The sequence below is a fragment of the Eschrichtius robustus genome, chromosome 11 (assembly GCF_028021215.1).
Source record: "Eschrichtius robustus isolate mEscRob2 chromosome 11, mEscRob2.pri, whole genome shotgun sequence".
NCBI classification, from domain to species: domain Eukaryota; kingdom Metazoa; phylum Chordata; class Mammalia; order Artiodactyla; family Eschrichtiidae; genus Eschrichtius; species Eschrichtius robustus.
Window position 1 is genome coordinate 9,920,728 of NC_090834.1, and position 18,006 is coordinate 9,938,733.

At 49.7% G+C, this 18,006-nt stretch overlaps 1 protein-coding gene and 1 non-coding gene across 3 annotated transcripts in view; one reads left to right on the forward strand and one right to left on the reverse strand.

Moving 5' to 3' along the window:
• GRAMD1B (GRAM domain containing 1B) overlaps window positions 1-11,303 on the reverse strand; it is a 173,324-nt gene extending 162,021 nt beyond the window's left edge. For both annotated transcript variants that reach the window (XM_068554599.1, XM_068554600.1), the window contains exon 1: window positions 10,930-11,303. In XM_068554599.1, the coding sequence (XP_068410700.1) occupies window positions 10,930-11,303 (374 nt within the window). The remainder of the gene's footprint in view (window positions 1-10,929) is intronic.
• A 5,504-nt stretch (window positions 11,304-16,807) lies between these two features.
• On the forward strand, window positions 16,808-16,880 carry TRNAV-CAC (transfer RNA valine (anticodon CAC)). Its single transcript has one exon. It is a non-coding gene; the product is annotated as a tRNA-Val (tRNA).
• The last annotated feature ends 1,126 nt before the right edge of the window (window positions 16,881-18,006 follow it).

An 18,006-nucleotide genomic window follows, 5' to 3' on the forward strand; every position in this document is an offset into this window, starting at 1 on the left:
TTGTCCTGACCTGGAATCAGAAGACTACAGAAAAATGTACTGTGTTACCATGGCAACCACAGCTCCAAAAATAAAAATAGCCTTCAAAGCTGCCACAGGTCTTTGGTGGGAAAAGGCTAACCACTATTTGTAGACTGTACCTGGGCCCCAGGTTGACTACGAGCCAAAATATTGCCCCCCATGTGCTTTGCTCTCTGGAGCCTCGTTTTGGGAGAGGTCAACCACTCTTCACCTGGTGATGCCAAAGTTGTCTCCCCAAATAGAGAACACACTTAGAAGAGCAGCCATGTCTGGTCTCTGGGCACCTGCAGTCTGAGGGAAGACACAGTACAAAGGAAAAACCATGAAAGAAACCAAAAGACTTAAAACAGACAAACAATACATAGTAATCCAGATTTACATAAATGGCCCACGAGGGCATAATTATTCAACTTCAGGAGGACTTCCTGTTTTGTAAAATGATTTCCAATAGAATTCCATGAAAATCAAATTTCCTTCGAGTCCTTCATCCATTTGATTATTTATTCACTCCCTAAGTGTATGTTTACTACATTCCACGCAAAGAGCTCAGCAAGCACTGAATAAAACAAACACTGAACACAATTAACTCTGCCCTCACAGCTTCTGATCCAGTGAAAGATACAATGTGACCAAGTAGCCACAACTTAAGAACACAGATGTAATAAGTACATGAGTCAGGAAATACTTGCTAGAGCAACAATAACTAAGCTAAGATCCAAACGAGAAGAAGGGCAGGGTGGCCAAGGGGGTCAGTGTTACAAAAGAGGAATTCCGCACAAAGGAACAATGTCTGTGAAGACCTAGAAATAAAAGGAAGCATCCATCCAAGGCACTGAACGGTCACTCTGGCTGCAGGGTGAGCGGCATCAGGGAGACCAGTTAGGAGGACGCTTGAGTAACATATGTGAGAGATGGTGATGGCCCAGGGAGCCGAGATGGTGGTGGAGATGAGAAGACAGACTTCCTCCAAAGGAGGGAAACCGTGCAAAACTGAAGGGTACCAACCCTCCCCTCAAGGAACAGAGTGAGAGGAACTGGTTTGGAGGGAAAGGTGAAGAGTTCAGTTATGGACTGTTTTGAAGAACATTCCAATGGAAATGCCCATCAGCCAGTTGGAGAGATGAGCTTAAGGCTCAGGAAAGAGATGAGGTCTGAGATGTAAGTGTGAGAATCATCACCATGCAGGAATAATTAAATTCAAGAGAGTGAATAAAATAGTCCAAGGATAGTATGTAGATTCAGGAGAAGGAAAGGGGGTGGGGTGAGGGAGAGGGAGGGGAGACGGAGAAGGAGAAATAAGCCTGGATTCAGAACCTTAAGCAGACCAACACTGAAGAGACAGCCAGCCAAGAGCAGCCCACAAAGTATAAACTCATTTTCACCACATATCAATATATCAGAAAAGTGACATCTCATCAAAGCAACAACAAACCACTGTTCAGCTTATACTAACCAGAGCAGCAGACTCAAAACCTCACAGACCACCAAAGAAATCTCAGTTTTATTAACTAATGATAACATGAGCATAATTCTTCAGACACATCTACTGAATTCTGTCTTACAAGATGAAGAAGAAATGTATACTCTCCATTTTACCAAGGAGAAAGACACTGAGGCCCAGAGAGACTGAGTAACCTGCCCAGGACCACACAGCAAAAAATAAATACATAAATAACAGAACCAGAGCCTCTACCTCCGATGCTGCCTCAGACAGCCCCCTGGACTGGCACAAAGGCAGTCGCCCTAGGACAACCATCACCCTGCCCCTAACAATGGATGAGGCCTGTCTGAGCTTCCTGGGTTCGCTGATGAAGATATGGCTCCATCCTGGGCCAAGATAGGCTCCTAGGGACATGGGGTGGGCAGAATACGATAGTTAGGTTGCAGGAGATCAGTATTCTAGAGCCATCTCTGCCACTGACCAGCTTTGTCCACTGACCTTGCACTTCTCAGTTTGCTCAAAGGTGAAATGACCACACAAATCTCATCTACCATGAAGACTAGATTCTCTGAGCGAGATGCAGACCAGAACTGTAGGTACTAAGGGGTGGCAGCTGAGTGCGAGAAAAGTAAGGCTATTCGGGGGTGAAATCTAGGTCCCAGGACGCTCCTCCCATCTCCCTCCCAGCAGATCTTTTCCTCAGACCTTTATTTTTTAATGTTTTAGTCCAAATTCCATATTCTACTGAAATTATCTTTTGCACACTAGTCTCCCCCACAGGCTGTGAGCTCCTCAAGGAAGGGCCACTTGTATCCATCTTTGTGCCCCAAGCACTTAGGACAGCACCTGATTCTCTGTAAGTGCCCAAAAAATGTTTGTTGAACTTGAGAATTACTTCTCCTGAGTTATCTACATTTTCAGCCTAATCTCTTTGGCTGCTAAACAAAAGGCGTGTCAACTAATAGAGGCATTTTGGGAAGGAGTCCAAGCATGGAGAAGGCACTTCAGAGGAATTGTCCAGTGTCCCTAAGAACTTTCTGAATGGGCAGGCTACTTCCTACTCTGCTCACCTCTGAGACTGGCTCTGCCTTCTAACGTGTGTGGTTGCCAGTTCCTCCACTGTGTCTGCAGGGCTCCACAACCTCCACCGGGGAATCAGTGAGCACCAAGTAACTGGTAGCCCAAATCAAGGCTTCTCTTACTATCTGGAAGCAACAGCCCAAGTTACTAACAATAAGTCTCTGAAGGAATATTCTCAAAGGATAATGACCTGATAGTCTCTCATCTTCACTGAGGACACAACAAGAGAGAATGAGTTTGATTTATACCATGGGGGATTTCAGTTAGATCTTCAGCAGAACTTTCTCAATAGTAGGACTTGAAAACATAGAAAGAAGTAACCAAGAGAGGAGAGGTGGTGCAATCTCTTTCCTGGGGCCTTTTTTTTTTTTTTTAAATGAGATCTTCACATGTCGAGAAGATGTGCTTCATCATAGACAGAGAAAACACATGGTATCACCCACGCTAAGGGCAAACTGTTCTCTGGAGAAGCTCCACCCTGTTCAGAGTAACCTTTATTACTGTCATTCCATCCAATCCCAAGAATACAGAAAGGTCAGGAAGAGCTTCCCAGTGTAATGACCCAGCTGGGAAACAAATGCTTGCCGGGTCAAGGCAGGCTGCTTTGAGGGGTCAGACCGGCACTCACGCCAAGCCTGGGTCACAGAGAACAGAAGAACGAGGCTAAGAGGCATCTTCTTTGATGAGAGGGCTTGTATCCCCCCCTTTGGAGAAATGTCTCATTCTGATGGTTCCTCCAGAAACAATGCTTCAGAAATCCTTTTATTTTCCTTATTTCACAGACTTACCTGTCCTTAACCTTTGGGTTTATGTTCTCCCTTACTTTATACAGGTACAAGGTGCAGAAGAGCTGATGAAAAAGGAAGTTTCAATCAGAAAGAAACTCTGGGGAATTCCCTGGCAGTCCAGTGGTTAGGACTCCACGCTTCCACTGCAGGGGGCAAGGGTTTGATCTCTGGTCGGGGAACTAAGATCTCACAAGCCACATGGCATGGCCAAAAAAAGCCTCTGAATGAGAAAAAATACCGGGAGATAATGCACCAAGCATGGTACTAATGTTTGGGTTAGCATAGTAAAATGATGAGCTCTTTTCCTTTTCCCTACTGTCCAAAAGTTTTATATTAACTAACTATTTGATCACACATACAATATTCATTGACTTTTATCATGTAAAAATTTCTTTTAAGACAAGCTGGGGGGACTTCCCTGGTGGCGCAGTGGTTAAGAATCCGCCTGCCAATGCAGGGGACACAGATTCGATCCCTGGTCCGGGAAGATTCCACGTGCTGTGGAGCAACTAAGCCCTTGAGCCACAACTACTGAGCCTGCGCTCTAGAGCCCGCAAGCCACAACTACTGAGCCCACGTGCTACAACTACTGAAGCCCGAGCACCCAGAAGCCCGTGCTCCACAAGAGAAGCCACCGCAATGAGAAGCCCACGCACCGCAACGAAGAGTAGCCTCTGCTCGCGGCAACAAGAGAAAGACCCCAAACAGCAACGAAGACCCAACATGGGCAATAAATAAATACACACATAAATAAAAACAGTAAACTGAGTAAAAAAAAAAAAAAAAAGACAAGCTGGAAAACCCTTGGAGAGACTCAAATGTATTGCTATGTATATCCCCATATCCCCTCCCTCTTGCGTCTCCCTCCCACCCTCCTTATCCCACCCCTCTAGGTGGTCTCAAAGCACCGAGCTGATCTCCCTGTGCTACGCAGCTGCTTCAAAAAAAAAAAAAAAAAACAGTATTGCTAAACTAACCGTCCATCATCTTTCTGTATTTTCCTAATTGCTGGAGCAAATGATACATGGGTTACCACACTCACCCCTGCCCAAACGGGGCCCCAAGGCAAATTCTTTTTGCATAGTTGCAAAAGAAAGTGGAAAAACCAAGTGGGTTGTGGATTATTTTTTTCAGTCCCCTCACTCAGCCCCCTCATTTCCTGACTAAACTTCTGAACCAGAAGCAGCAAAGACCAAAAAACCTCTGTGGTCAGACCATGGAGGAAGGAGGTACCAGGCTGGCAGAAGCTCCAGAGACGTGACAGATAGAAATTAGCCCCGACTTTAGGTCAGAGGCCTGAGTTCCAGACTGTAACCCAGATCTGCCACTGAGACGTGCCTAATCACCCGTTTCCTTTATCTTATCCACAAAATCAGGGTGGAACAACCAGAGCCAGTTAGAATACGTACAAAGGATGCAGAAGAAAGGGCTTCACAGCATCTGACCCAAAAGGTGTATCAGGGCCTCAAATGAAAAAGCCATGGGTGTCCTCCTCTGTCTCCTCTTTACCACTGGTCTTAGCTAAGGAACAGCCGCACCTTCCTAGTGATGATTTTGATGAAGATTACCCAGGCACATGGTCTGAAAACAGGGAAGAATATTTGACACCAGGGCTATCTTCAGGAGGCGGCACCTGGCTGCCCGCAGTGGCATGGAGGCTGGCGGGGGCAGGCCACGGCCTGACATCTCTGTGCCCCAGCTTGAGGCATCTCCATCCTGCCTTCCTTCCACATTTGATTTTCCGTTATGCATCCCTGAAGGAAGCCTCACCATCTCCTCCTAGAGAAGGAAGGTTCCTTAGGCTCCAAAGTCACAGAACAAGAGCTCATAGACCTCCCACCCACCCCGAAAGATGTTGAAAAGCATCTCCCTTCACACCAGGTACAACTGCCCCTTAGCGAGTCACTGCACTGATATGGGCTTTGGAGGAAAGAACCCCAAGAGGGCAAAGCCTCCAGGAAAAGCCTGCAGACTTTGTAAAGCTCTTGTACACACAGCGACCCGGCAACCACGTCTGGGCTCTCAGGCCAGCTGGGTTCTGTATCTGAACGCCCGCTTCAGGGCCCAGCGGCTCACCCACTGGGGTCAAGAAGGAAATTCCCCACCGGCAGCTCAGCCATTCACGCGTCCTAAGGAAAACTCCGGAGTTACCCTAGAAGCAGTTATCAGTGCCCAGCATAGCAACTGGCGTACAGACGGTACCTGGGAGAAACTAACCAAGCGGGGCAGAGTTATCACCTGTTAATCTGCCCCATGAAAATCCCAGTCTCTCCCCTGACATGGAACTGGCACTTCCTGAGTGCAAAACCACCACAGAAACTCTCGAAATACCAACTGCCATGGAGGAAACTGGCCAGTGTGAATCAGCCCACGGGGCTTGGATCTACCTTCTCCGTTTCCACAGACTCTTCGAATCTGGAAACCACATCTACAGCCCAAGGCTGGCTGCTTCTCACGGAGCAGTTCACCTACGCCAGGTAGCACCGCCCTCACACATCCCCGTGCTGACCTCTGACCTCTGACACCTACACACTTATCCTCAGTGGCCTTCCCATCCTCCCGACCTCCTTCAGAACCTCCCTTTCCACGTGGGAGTGATCTCAAACACGCAAGGGCCAACTATTCCCAGGCCCCGGGGAGATGGTTCAGTGTAGCTGTGAAGAGCGCGGGCTCTGGAATCAGAAGAACGTGATTCCGATCTCACCCTTGCTTCTGTGCGACCAGGAGCAAGTGAATCTCTGAACTTAAGGTTCCTCAGCTGTAAAACCCACCTGGGGGGTTGTTGTGAGGATTAAATGTGTATTTAAGGCTCTTAGCAGAAAGTAAGATGGAGTCCCCGCCCTCAAGGAAATAAGGGTCTGGGAGAGAGGTTTTTCCTAGTTTAACCTTATCCAGCACCAATTACTTATTTAATCTGCTGACAAATCACAGGTCTCCTGTTTGATGCTTTGTGTGAAGAAAGACATGAATTACCTCCCTCCCACACTCTCTGTGCTTCTCCTAGATGTCAGGGTCCGCACCGAGCTGATGGGTGCAGCACACATCAGCCTGCTCCCTGGAAACTGAGCTGAAACCGAAAGCAAGACTCCCTCCGAAGGTCAGAGGAAGGGGATGAAGACTTACGATAAATATACCAATGATGAATAATCATTACGTGCAAACCCACATGCCGGCTAGACTGGCAACAGTTAGATAACCAGGCTCGCCAGGCTGGCAGAATCAGTGAGAGGCGCCACCTGAGGTCAGGTGTGCAGCCGAGCAGAAGTCATGACAGGGTAGATGTGTCACACAGAAGAGGGGACAGAACTGCCATGGGAAAGTGGTGCAAGAGGTGATAATAAGGAGGGCGTCCTGGGGAGACAGAGCAGAGAAGCGCTTCTGTGTCCCCCAGACAGACAGCCTGCCGTCGGGCGGCCACACCTACACCCTTGCCCCTTGTCAGCGCTCCTTTCCCCCTCCAGAGAATGATGTCAGGATGCCATCACAAAAGTTGTGTCTCTGTCCAATTCTGACCTCTTGCCGTAATCCAGCGGGTGAGAGAGGGACTCTAATCCTCAATTTGGGTTTTGAACAATCACCACAACCAGTTATGGCCAAGGGATTTGGGCAGACACGCAGGTACTAATTCTAAAAGCCTGCCCCATCAACTTCAGACTACGTTATCCGTGGAGCTCAGAGGGCAACGCGGCCAGCAAAAAACGGTGCCACCTTATGTTAAACAGTGGCTAAGATGACAATTCCCAGCTGTAACAGTAAGTGCCGGAAGAACAGTGCAAGGCTCAGGCCTCTACCTCGCACCCGGTTCACACAGAACAGCAAGAATTCGTTGCCTCCAATACCACTCTGAGCATGTCTCTCCTGGGTTCCGGAACCTACAATGGCTCCCCGTTGAGTTGAATCCTCTTTGCAGACAAAGCACACTGTCCATAGGATCTCAATACATCTTTGTTGACTGACTGACTAATTGAAGTGCAAACTCTTCAGCATAAATCATAGTCTGTCGGCCCATCACCTCACCACCCTCATTTTTCCACATCCCTCATCAAGACCACACTTGGTCATCCATCCCCATCTTCAAGCCAACACACCCAAACTGCCTTCACCAGCGGCTTCTGGTTCCCATTCAAAACTCAGCTCTCCACAGAAAGTAGATTCGTGATTGCCTAGGGCTGGGGGCGAGGAGTAGAGGGGGATTGAAGGTGATATACAAAGGGTATGGGTTTCTTTTCGAGGTCATGAAAATGTTCTAAAATTGACTGTGGTGATAGTTACACATATTTGTGAATATACTAAAAACCATTGAATTATGTACTTTAAAACTGACTAAATTGTATGGCATGTAAATTATATCTCAATAAAGCTGTCACACATCAAAAAACTCAGTTCTGGACTCATGTCCTCCAGGAAATTTTCCCTCATTCATGAATAAGGATAATTTCACTCCAAAGAGGAGAGAAGAAGGAATCATTCACTCAATCGTTATTAATTTACACATCAATAAACATCTATTGATCATGACGAAAGGCCAAGTACAGTGCTAGACAGTGAAGATCCAAGGATGAAACAGACAAAATTGGACTCAGAGTACTGGCCCCCAAGGTCTTTGCTAACTTCACCGTTTTCTCTACTTCTTTCTTCCCAGGATTAAGGAAAAGAAAGGGGTCTCCTGATTCTCTTTATATTTTCATCTTTGTGCAGTTAAAATCCACAAGCTGAGGCCCTCTCTTGACCCCGTGCCTTCTACCACATCAGACAGAATTGCATCGCAGGCCTGAAAGGGGCTTTTCTCTGTTGCAGAGAGGTAGACTTGGGGTGGGGACAGTGAAGAGGAAGGACGCTGTGCTGGGCCTGGTGTGCTAATCCCCCTAATCCAAGCCTGAGCTGGTCACTTTCCAATCATTATATCCAGAACGTGTAACGTGTGAGGAGTCCCAGGTCCTGCTCCAGGACACGTGAGTATGTAACCTATACTCTCAAGCACACATCCACTCCATGTGAGCCACTCACAGAATGATGACAATAATCCTTCCCCCTTGCACAGCAAGAGGACGTTTACAAAACAGTTCCACGTGTATCACTTGAGACCTCCCACTAATCCACAGATGGAGAAGATGAAACAGAGGTGAAGGGAGGTGTCCAAGGTTCCACAGCGAAGCAATGACAGAACTTAAATTTAAACCCAGGTCTCCTGACTTGAGTTCCAATTCTCTTTGTGCCCTATTGCCTCTAAATGTCAATTCCTCCTCAGGGAATCATCTTGGCCATTTACAAGCACCCCTTCACTTGACTGCTTCTTTTCTTTCCAAGAAGCCTTCTACTTCCAAGGCCTAAAAGAGATGGGTTTTTGTTTTGGCCACAGTCGAGATAGAGTCCAACAGGAGGCAGTTTAACAGTGGTTAAGAGTAGAGATCTGAGTCAGACAAATTTGGGTTTGAATCCAGAGATTGTCTTTTTATACATATGTACATATATTCTTCTAATCCAGCAAGCCGCCATTGAAAACAACTGCCATCTGGGGGTGTGCTGTGCCATGCGGCTTGTGGGATTTTAGTTCCCCGACCAGGGATCGAACCTGGGCCTTGGCAGTGAGAGTGTGGAGTCCTAACCACTGGACCACCAGGGAATTCCCCAACTGCCAGTTTTTAAACTACTCCTCGAAGGTGAAAACCCTTCCTGATTTAAAAGTATGTTTCCTGCTCCAACAAAAATGAAGATTCCACTAAAATTTTTTTTTGCCCACACGGCTTGCAGAGATCTTAGTTCCTGGACCAGGAATCGAACCCGTGCCCTTGGCAGTGAAAGTGCAGAGTCCTAACCACTGGACAGCCAGGGAAGTCCCTCCACTGCACCTTTAGACAACTCTCAAAACCAAGACAGACTTCCCTAAATCTAACCAAACCCTCCCCTATCCCTTCCCTGGCTACCAGCGTTAAGAATCTTCCCCATATGCTGTCCTCAGTATACATGGCAGAATCTCAGGATCAAAATAGGGCCTCTTTTAGGGTTTCTCACATTTGAGGGGAAAGCTGACAAACACGGATGAACTATTTTAGTTCAAGATTAGCTCCCACCAAGCTTGCCCCATTTCCCTCTACTCTCTGGAAAAGGTGACAGGATGAAGTAAGAGTACAGAAAGAATTGTTATCCTCAGGTCCCCAAAAAGCCCGAGAACCAAGCTTTACATCTGCGCCTGCAGGGATAACCACATCCAGTCATTACAACCAAAAAAGAGAAAGGAAGCCTGGCAGGCTTAAAATGCTCATCATCTGTGTAACCCAGCCCAATTCCTCAGCGCCCCCTCAACGACACATCTCACCCTGTTCTTATGCCTTCATCTGTACTGTTCCCCTTTCCTGATCTCATGCCCCTGACATTATATTCTTCCTGTTTTCTACTACTTTTCTGTACGTGTTGTGGTTTGAGCCTCTTCCTTCCAGAAGTCTTCTGTACCACATGGCACACACAGTACATGTCTTCCAAAGATTCCATCTCCTCAATCCAGGGAAACTCACATGCCGTAATTTCTTATCCAAGTCTCCTCCCATCCTCCTTCTCAACTTCCACATCCCCACACTCTACCCAGCTCTACCCACCCTCCCTCCCTGCCTCCTGGCCATAGCACCATTAGCTGGTACCAGACTGAACTCACAAGAACATCCAATAAATACTTGTTGAACTGAAATGAATGGAATTGAATAGACTGGGAGGAGGAGTCCCGGGGAAGGTGGCCAATCACTTGTCTGCCCCACGCAAAGGCACAGACCACTGTTAGGAGACAGGGCCCTAGAGTCTGAAGGTAAATGGGTAGGGTCCAAGACATCAATGAGCCATTGAGGACTGCCCCCCCTCCTCCACCAGGCAATGGCCTTGGCTCAAACACAACCCCTGGCCAAGGTTGTGTGGAGCTGCCCTATGGTCTTCTACACCAGTTCTCTGTCTAGGGAAAGCAAAATTCCCGACTACTCAGATGCCACATTTATCCAGACAAGAAGTAGCTGGCACAAACCATAATGGTGTGGACCAGGCCTAGATGTCTAAAGATTCTGTGTGATAAGAAATGTGACTCACTCAATGTGAATACTCCGCCACCTCCTCTACACATGGGGGCCAGGAAAGGCAACCGGGGGTGGCCAAAAATAAAATAATAAAAATTGAAATGGAGCTTAGAAACTGAAGTCTGAGTGGAGGAGCCACTTAACGTCTTGCCTTCTACGATCTCTGTCTGTACAATGGGACTGACAGGAGTACCCATCTCAAAGAGGTTTCGTGAAGTGCTCATCATACTGACCGAGAATGATAAGGGTTCAATAAACATCAGCTGCTATGGTTGTTAGTATTCATGTTGCTGTGAGGATCCAATGGGATGGAACGCAGCATGAAGCCCCGAGTACGGGTGTAATGGAAAGTCACCGGCCCCCCGGCCGGGACTGGGGAGATGGGTGACACGTGGGGAAGCCGTCCACCCTGGCGAAGGGCTCCTGCAATCCTCGGCGAAGTTCCCCGGGGTGCCCTGGGCACCCCCCCACCCCACCTCCCCGACGGCTGTGGGGAGGCCGGGGGAGGAAAAGGGAAGAAGGCTGGGGCGGGACAGGTACGTACCTGCTTTCGCTGCACTCCTTCCGCTCACTCACCCGCAGCCACTTGCGGAGGAGGAAGCGTTTGCGGCGCGGGGAAGCGCTGGGCGTGGAGCAGTTGGACCACGGGGTGTCTTCGTCGCTGGAGGGCGTGATCTCGATGGACGGCAGCTGCAGAAACTCCTTGCCCGGAGCCAAGACGCCGGGCAGTTCCCGGCTCAGCCCGGCCTCCAGGCTCGGCTCCTGCACATTCTTGGTGCGGCGCATCTTGAAGCGCCGGCGGCGGAGCGTGGGGGTCGACGAGCTGGACCAGACCCGGCTGCCCTCGGGTGCGCCCCGCGGCTCGGGCACCTGCAGGGCGGGCGGCTGCAGGCTCTCCATCATGTTGGCCGCCGGCATGGGGCCCGGCGCCTCCGCCCGGCGCCTCGCCGCCCGCCTGCCGCGCTCCCCGCCCCTCGCCCGCGGCGCCCGGCCTCTCACGTTAGGAAACGCTCGTCGCTCGAGCCGCGAGCGGAGCAAGTTCGTCTCCCGGAGCGCCGCGCGGAAGGGGGGAGCGCGGGGGAGCGCGGGGGCCCGCGGCGCGACCGCCCCGGAGTCTAACTCGGCCGCCCGGCCGCCCTCCGGGGCTCCCCTCGCGAGCCCGCTGCTTCTCCTTCGGCGGCGCTCCCTCGCCGGCTGGCGGCGGCCGTGCCCGAGCGGGACTCGGCGGCCCGGGCCCCGGCGGGGGGCGGCTCGGCAAACTCTCAGCGGTTTGCGTTCGGCGGACTAGGCTGGGGAGCCGTCTTGGCGCTGCAGGGAGGCAGAGAGCGGGAGGAAGAGGCAGAGGGAGAGAGAGAGAGGAAGCAGACGCTGGATGAAAACAAAAGAGGAGGAGCAGGGGCCGAGGAGCGGGGGTCACTGCTGTCCAGAAAGGGCGTGCACAGGCGGCGACAGCTAGCGTAACTGTACGCGGGATCCCTGGGGAGGGACGCCACCTCCGAGCCAAGGCTGCTCCAATCAGCCGAATGAAATAGGATCACAGCCCAAACTTTCTCAAAGCGACTGCTGGCCAGGCAGCTCTCATTAATCTAACTGCCTGCTCTTTCTTTGAGGGGGAGCAGGGGAAGGGAGGAACCGAGGAATTCAGTCCTGACTCGCCAGGGCCACCCAGGATACAGGGTTGAGGGAAAACTAGGGACTCGTGGGCTGGATCTCCTCTCCTGAGAAAGGTGCTTTCTCTGAATAACTTGGGGTGCAGGGGGGTGGGCACAGGAAGCCTGGGAGGGAGAGGGAGACAGCAAGGTTCTGGAGACTGCTTCCAAAATGACAGGCTGAGAAGAGAGGACAGCAGACATTACATATGGAGGGAGGACAGACAGTAGGACCTGAGAGACACAGGACCAGTCAGGAAACGGGAGTGATCTCCGTGCATCTGGAGTGACCCCGTCAATACCAGAGCCCCATCCCAAGCACAGAATGAAATTAGAGGAAGGTAAGCACCCAGAAGGCGAAGCATCCAGCAAAGTGAGTCTCAGGGAGCTAAGGGCACTCCCTTTACGTTCCTGGGGGCTGGATCCAGTCTGCTTCAACCTGCAAGGGGCATGGACTGGGTCACAAAAAGTCTGTATGTCCCCAGGTCATGGAACCTAGGAAGTCTGGATCAGTCCTGTAGTGTCCCAAGCTATCCTGAACCCCTCACTCTCTAGACCCAGGTACCACCCCAAGAGATTGGCCCTAGAACTGATCCACCTTACCGAGGAGCCCTCTGTCAGGACCGAGTCTAAAGCAGCCCAGCTCCTAGATCATAGACTGTTACCGCCCATCTTTCCTCCCAGCCCAGCGCATGTGCCTCTCCAGTAAGTCCTGCACGTGAGAACCAAAGTAGAGATGATGGCTTTCAAAGAGACCAGTAGGAGTACAAATAATGCACCATTAAGTCCACAATGCAATTCACCCAGTCCTCTCTGCCCCTCTCCGGGAGTCCAGTAGGGAAACAATGCCCAGCTTCTGTGCCAGCATGAAGGTCATGAGAACATTTCACAAGTGTCCCAAAGCTGAGGAAAAAATCACATTCCCAAAGACCACCAGAACTCACTGTAAGAAAATATGTCCCTGCAGTTCAAGTGTGACAGCTGGCCATGGGTCCACCATGCCCTGCAATGACACAGGTGGGGAGCTCAAGGCATTGTGACCCTGCACAGCCTCCATGAGGCCAGGAATCTGAGGGAAGTATGTTTTGCTCAGGGAGAGAGAGAGACTGAAGCCAAAAAGCCAGAGCCAGGCCCACCTGTAAATGACTCCCTGGAACAGCGGGCCTGTCTTATTTCTGACTCTTCTCCACATCCGGCCCCTGGCTTTCTCAAGGGTGGCTTGGAATCACTCTATTTTAACTCCTGGTTGTGTCCCGGAAAGAATAAGCTCCTTCCCATCAGGTGTCAGGCCTGGCAAGCAGCAGGATACTGCCTCCGGCTCCGGGAATGCCAAGGAAGCCAGGCTGTCCCTCCAAACTTCAGGGTTCGGAGCTAAGCCACAGAGCTGCTCACTGCCTTGGATTTCCTCCAAAGATGAGCGGGTTGCCTGGGATCTGGTAACTTTTCAGTTCAAGGAACCTGCTTGTTAAGGGGGGCTGTTGAACTAAGAGAGCGGAGTCTCAGGTGTTTAAGGGGCAAAAGGAAGGTGGGTGGGCTCACTACCGTTCACTGGGAAGCCAAAAAACAAAACAAGATGGAACAAAACAGGAGGGTGCACAGACAGGGGCCAGAAGGTTCCATGGGTATTTTGGGGAGAGGAAGATTCAGCAAGGGGAGCGGCCCCCTTAAGGGGACCGTGCGCCCTTTGAATTTAAATGTACGCCCCTTGAAAGGAAGAAAAGCAAGCAGCTTCCTCCTCCCACACACTTCAGCCCCTTTTCCACCCACAAGAGATGCTGGACCTAAAATCTAAAACCCTATGAGGTTTAATTTAAGCCTTGTGCCCAGCAGTAGTTGAGAGTGATCATTTACACTTCTCCTGGCCTGAGGGAAAACCTCCTCCACACTAAGTCTGCAACGGTTTCACTTGAGAAGCAGATACCCAGAGTACCTGAAGCCCCAGCCACTGTCCTAGCTCACCTCCACCTGCAGTCTCAGCTTAAAGAAAAGACCATACTTGTCACCCAATAAAGCCCTACTCAAAACACATCCACCAGAAACTAACACAACATTGCAAATCAACTCTACTTCAATCAAAAAAAATTTTTTTTTCTTTTAAAACACATCCCCATCCCACCACCCTCCACTGTTTCCTTTCCACTGTGGCACTGTCAAGGAAGATGATAAATGGGACACCAGTTTGAAAATGAAATGCCCTCCAGCTGCAAGTCATCACTGCTGTGAAAACTACACACATTGAAGGAAGTTTGTCCTTCCTTTGATTCTGTCCAGTGTCCTGTGTGTTTTGTTTGTAAAGCAACCTTTACACTGTCACAAAGGCTTTCATATGTAATATTTTATCTTCCCAGTGACCCTAGCAGTGAGAAGGACAGATGTTATTACCCTCATTTTATAATTTATTGAAGTGAGGCACAGAAAGATATCCAAGGTCAGAGATAAGAACACAATAACTGATCCATGACAAAGCCAGAACTTGAACCTGGGTCATCTGAAGCCACTTAGAGGCCACCCAAATCTCACCAAATGCATCAGCTCTGGAAAGCAGGTCCCTTGGAGCACCAGCATTTTACCAGCCCTGATTTTAGTTGGGTATGTCATGAAACGACGTGTAGCTATTCAGTTCCATCCGTTATTTTACAAGTGTGGAAAGGGAAGTGCAAAGTTCTGCAAAACAATTTCTCAAAGGAGCTGGTGTCAGGGGGTCAGGACTAAAGAGCTTCAGAATCTGAGCCACTGCATTCCTCCCAAGTCCCCCCACCCTACCACTTCTCTCCCATATTTCACTCTCAGCCGACTCGGCGGTTCCCTGGGAAACTGCCCTCACCTCTGGCTCTCCAGACAGGTGGTGCCAGGCCAACCAGGCCTCCCTGCCCCCAGCTCACAGCCAGGCCTCTGACTTTAATGAAAGGAGCTCATATTACCAAGCAACTGTTGTTTATTCTCAACTGTTCAGGCTCCCTTTTCCTGCAGACACAGGACATCCAACACCTGTCTATTACTTCTGGAGCCCCGCAAACTCCAAAGTCCATTATTCAGCAGAAACTTCCAGGAGGGAACTTAAGTGAAAAATAGCAGCTGAGAAGCTAGATTTCTCCTGGGTGCCCACCCAAGTGAGTGGGAGGCAGAAGGGGCAGGTCACCACCCACCCACATCCCTCCAGCCCCAGGGATGCCAAGAGCAGGCAGCTCCCCATAGCACGGACAGGCGTGTCCCCTCCAACGCGGCTGCCACAGGACAGTCAGTGCCCCCCCTCAAGGTGAGGACACAGACTCTCTCTCCCTCATGACATCAGAATAGCCAGACCCATGCGCTGGCTCACGGGCCAGAGAAAGAAGTGGGCAGTGGGCATTCACGAAGAGGAACCTGTTGCTATCAGAGAAACTGGAAATCCTGATAGAAATGTAGACGAGGCCATAAGAGCAGTGTAATGAACTGTCTTCAAATACAAAATGAAGCACGGCCGGATCATATACTGAAACACTTCTTCCGTTGCCAACCAAGAGGAAATGAGTTTGTGTAGTACTCTGTGTGGGAGATTCAGGTTAGATGATAAACATTTCCCGGGAGAAAGGCCAATTAAGGGCTGGAATGGATGACCAAAGATGGTTAGAGGGTGGCTTTCTCTGCACATCTTTAAAGGTAACTGGGGCCCAGTTAGAGGCAGAGGCAGGAAAGAATGATCTCGTAAAGGCCCAACCATCATGGGTCTGTGGGCCCCAGATTCTCTCTCTTTTAAATAAAAGCAATTCACGTATGCCTAAAACAAAGTCCATTTGAACTGATGCATTTCTGGCCCAGGGCGTTTTGATTACTGGATACTAAATACCTCCCTGAAACCCACAGACAGCGTTAATATCTTGCACCGTGAAACAGAAATCCGAGAGTGGTGAAGGACAAGGAGCCTAGAGTGGTGAAGGACAAGGAGCCGGGAGCGGGGACTGCGGGGGCCGGTGAAATTGGAGGGAGTGAGCTCAAGCCCTCCCCTGGGAGCCTGAGTCTGCTCCTTGCTCTAATCCCTCCCTCATCACCCTGTGCAGGGGCTCGTGACTGAAGCCATCAGTGCGGTTTCTGCGCTCAGCTTGTGTGATGAGAGGAGGCTGGACGATGCTGGCTAAGCACGATCTAAACAAAACCACAGTGGACCAGCCTCCACGTCCAGCTTCTCCTTCTGAGAAAAAGGAAGAAAGAGCTGCAAGACTTTTCCCGGGTCTCAGTTCCCAAGGATGGTGCGCTGGCGAGGCCTCTCAGCCTTGGGAAACGCGCAAGGTTGGCAGCACGCTTCCGCCAGCCTTCGGGGGCCCATGCCAGGGTGAGCCATGACGTCACCCCGGGAGGACTGTCACCAGATAAGCCTCCCTGGTTTAATTGCTCATCGAAAGGCTTCGGAGTCAATCCAGACTATTCTGCACAACATTTGGCTGACCCTGATCTTGCAGACAGACATCATCACTTGTCCTCTACATCTTCCAAAGGACATCATCAGGGCTGGAAAAGACTTCCTGCGGTCACCCCACCCGTCTCCTTGTCGTCCATTCCAGAGGAGGCAGGTGGCCTGCTCTGGGTTACCTGCTGCTTTCCTCGGAAGGGTCCAAATACTACGGGCACTGTAAACTAGTGACTGCGGGCACAGGCCCACAGGCCTGTTCTCTGAGCTTCTGACCCTTTCCACCACTTACCAGCTGTTGGATTTGGTGATGAGTTATTTAATTTCTCTTTTTGTCTCTGTCTCCACACCTAAAAAAAATCAGGATAATTAATAGTGTCTACAGGACTTCCCTGGTGGTCCAGTGGTTAAGACTCTGCACTCACAATGCAGGGGGTCTGGGTTCGATCCCTGGTCAGGGAACTAGATTCCGCGTGCCACAACGAAGACCCGGAGCAGCCAAATAAATAAATAAATATTTTAAAAAAATAGTGTCTCCCTCCTGCAGCTGTTGTGAGAGCATCTGAACAGCGTAGGGCACTTAGAATAGCGCTTGGCACCTAGGAAGTGCTCTATAAATGTTGGCCTTTTTGTACCTAATTAAGTCTCTGTTATAAGACCTGTGTTAGGAAACATGACTACTCGCGTTGATTTTCCATTCAGTTTAATTCTAAGAGTACATGCTAAGCTACAGCACTGTGTGAGGTTCCTTACTAAGCGCTGGGGAGACAGCAAGACAAGCGTGACACGGGATGTGCGCTGGAGCATACAGCCTAGCAGGGCAGAATTAATTAAGTGCAAAATGTAAGCACTAACAGGTGTGAGTGGAAAATCAATAAATTTTAACCAGAGGGAAAGAGGTGGTCTAGGAAGGCTCCATGGAGGAATTAGTATTTAAGTGAAGACTTAACGTATGAATTTCAGTAGAAAAGAGGAATGGAGCATTCTGGAGTAAAGGAAACGTTTGAGTAAAGGCACTGAAGAGAAAAAAACCCATGGAGAGTTTTTGAAAATAGGGAGAAAGAAGTCAGGGCTTATGGAAGGACATAGAGGAGATGAGGATGGACAAACAAGAGGGTCATATTGGTGAGTATTTAAAGTTTAGTTTACTCTTTAAACAAAGGGATGCTATTCAAGTTTTGCTGGGGGTTTTTTCTTGAGGCGGGGGCAGTGACATTATCAACCTGTATTTGAGGAACAGCAGTTCTGGTGACAGTGTGAAATACATATTGGAGAAGCAAAAGATGGGACACACAGAGGCCAATCCAGAGACTGTCATTCAATCGGTCCATATTTTTGGAGTATCAACTATATACATGGCAAACAGTGCAGGTAAATGATGGAGAAAATGTGAAATAGGGCGGGAGAAAAATGTAGGATGAGAGGAGGTGGGCAAGGGAAAGAAAAGTCCTATGAAGATTTATTCAGAGGCACAGATTGGAAGAAAACCAAGAATGTGGGATGATTCGGAAGTCAAGGGAAGGAAGGAGCCAGTGTTTGTTGAATGACTACTGCAAGCCAGACACCAGGCAAAGTGCTTCACACACGA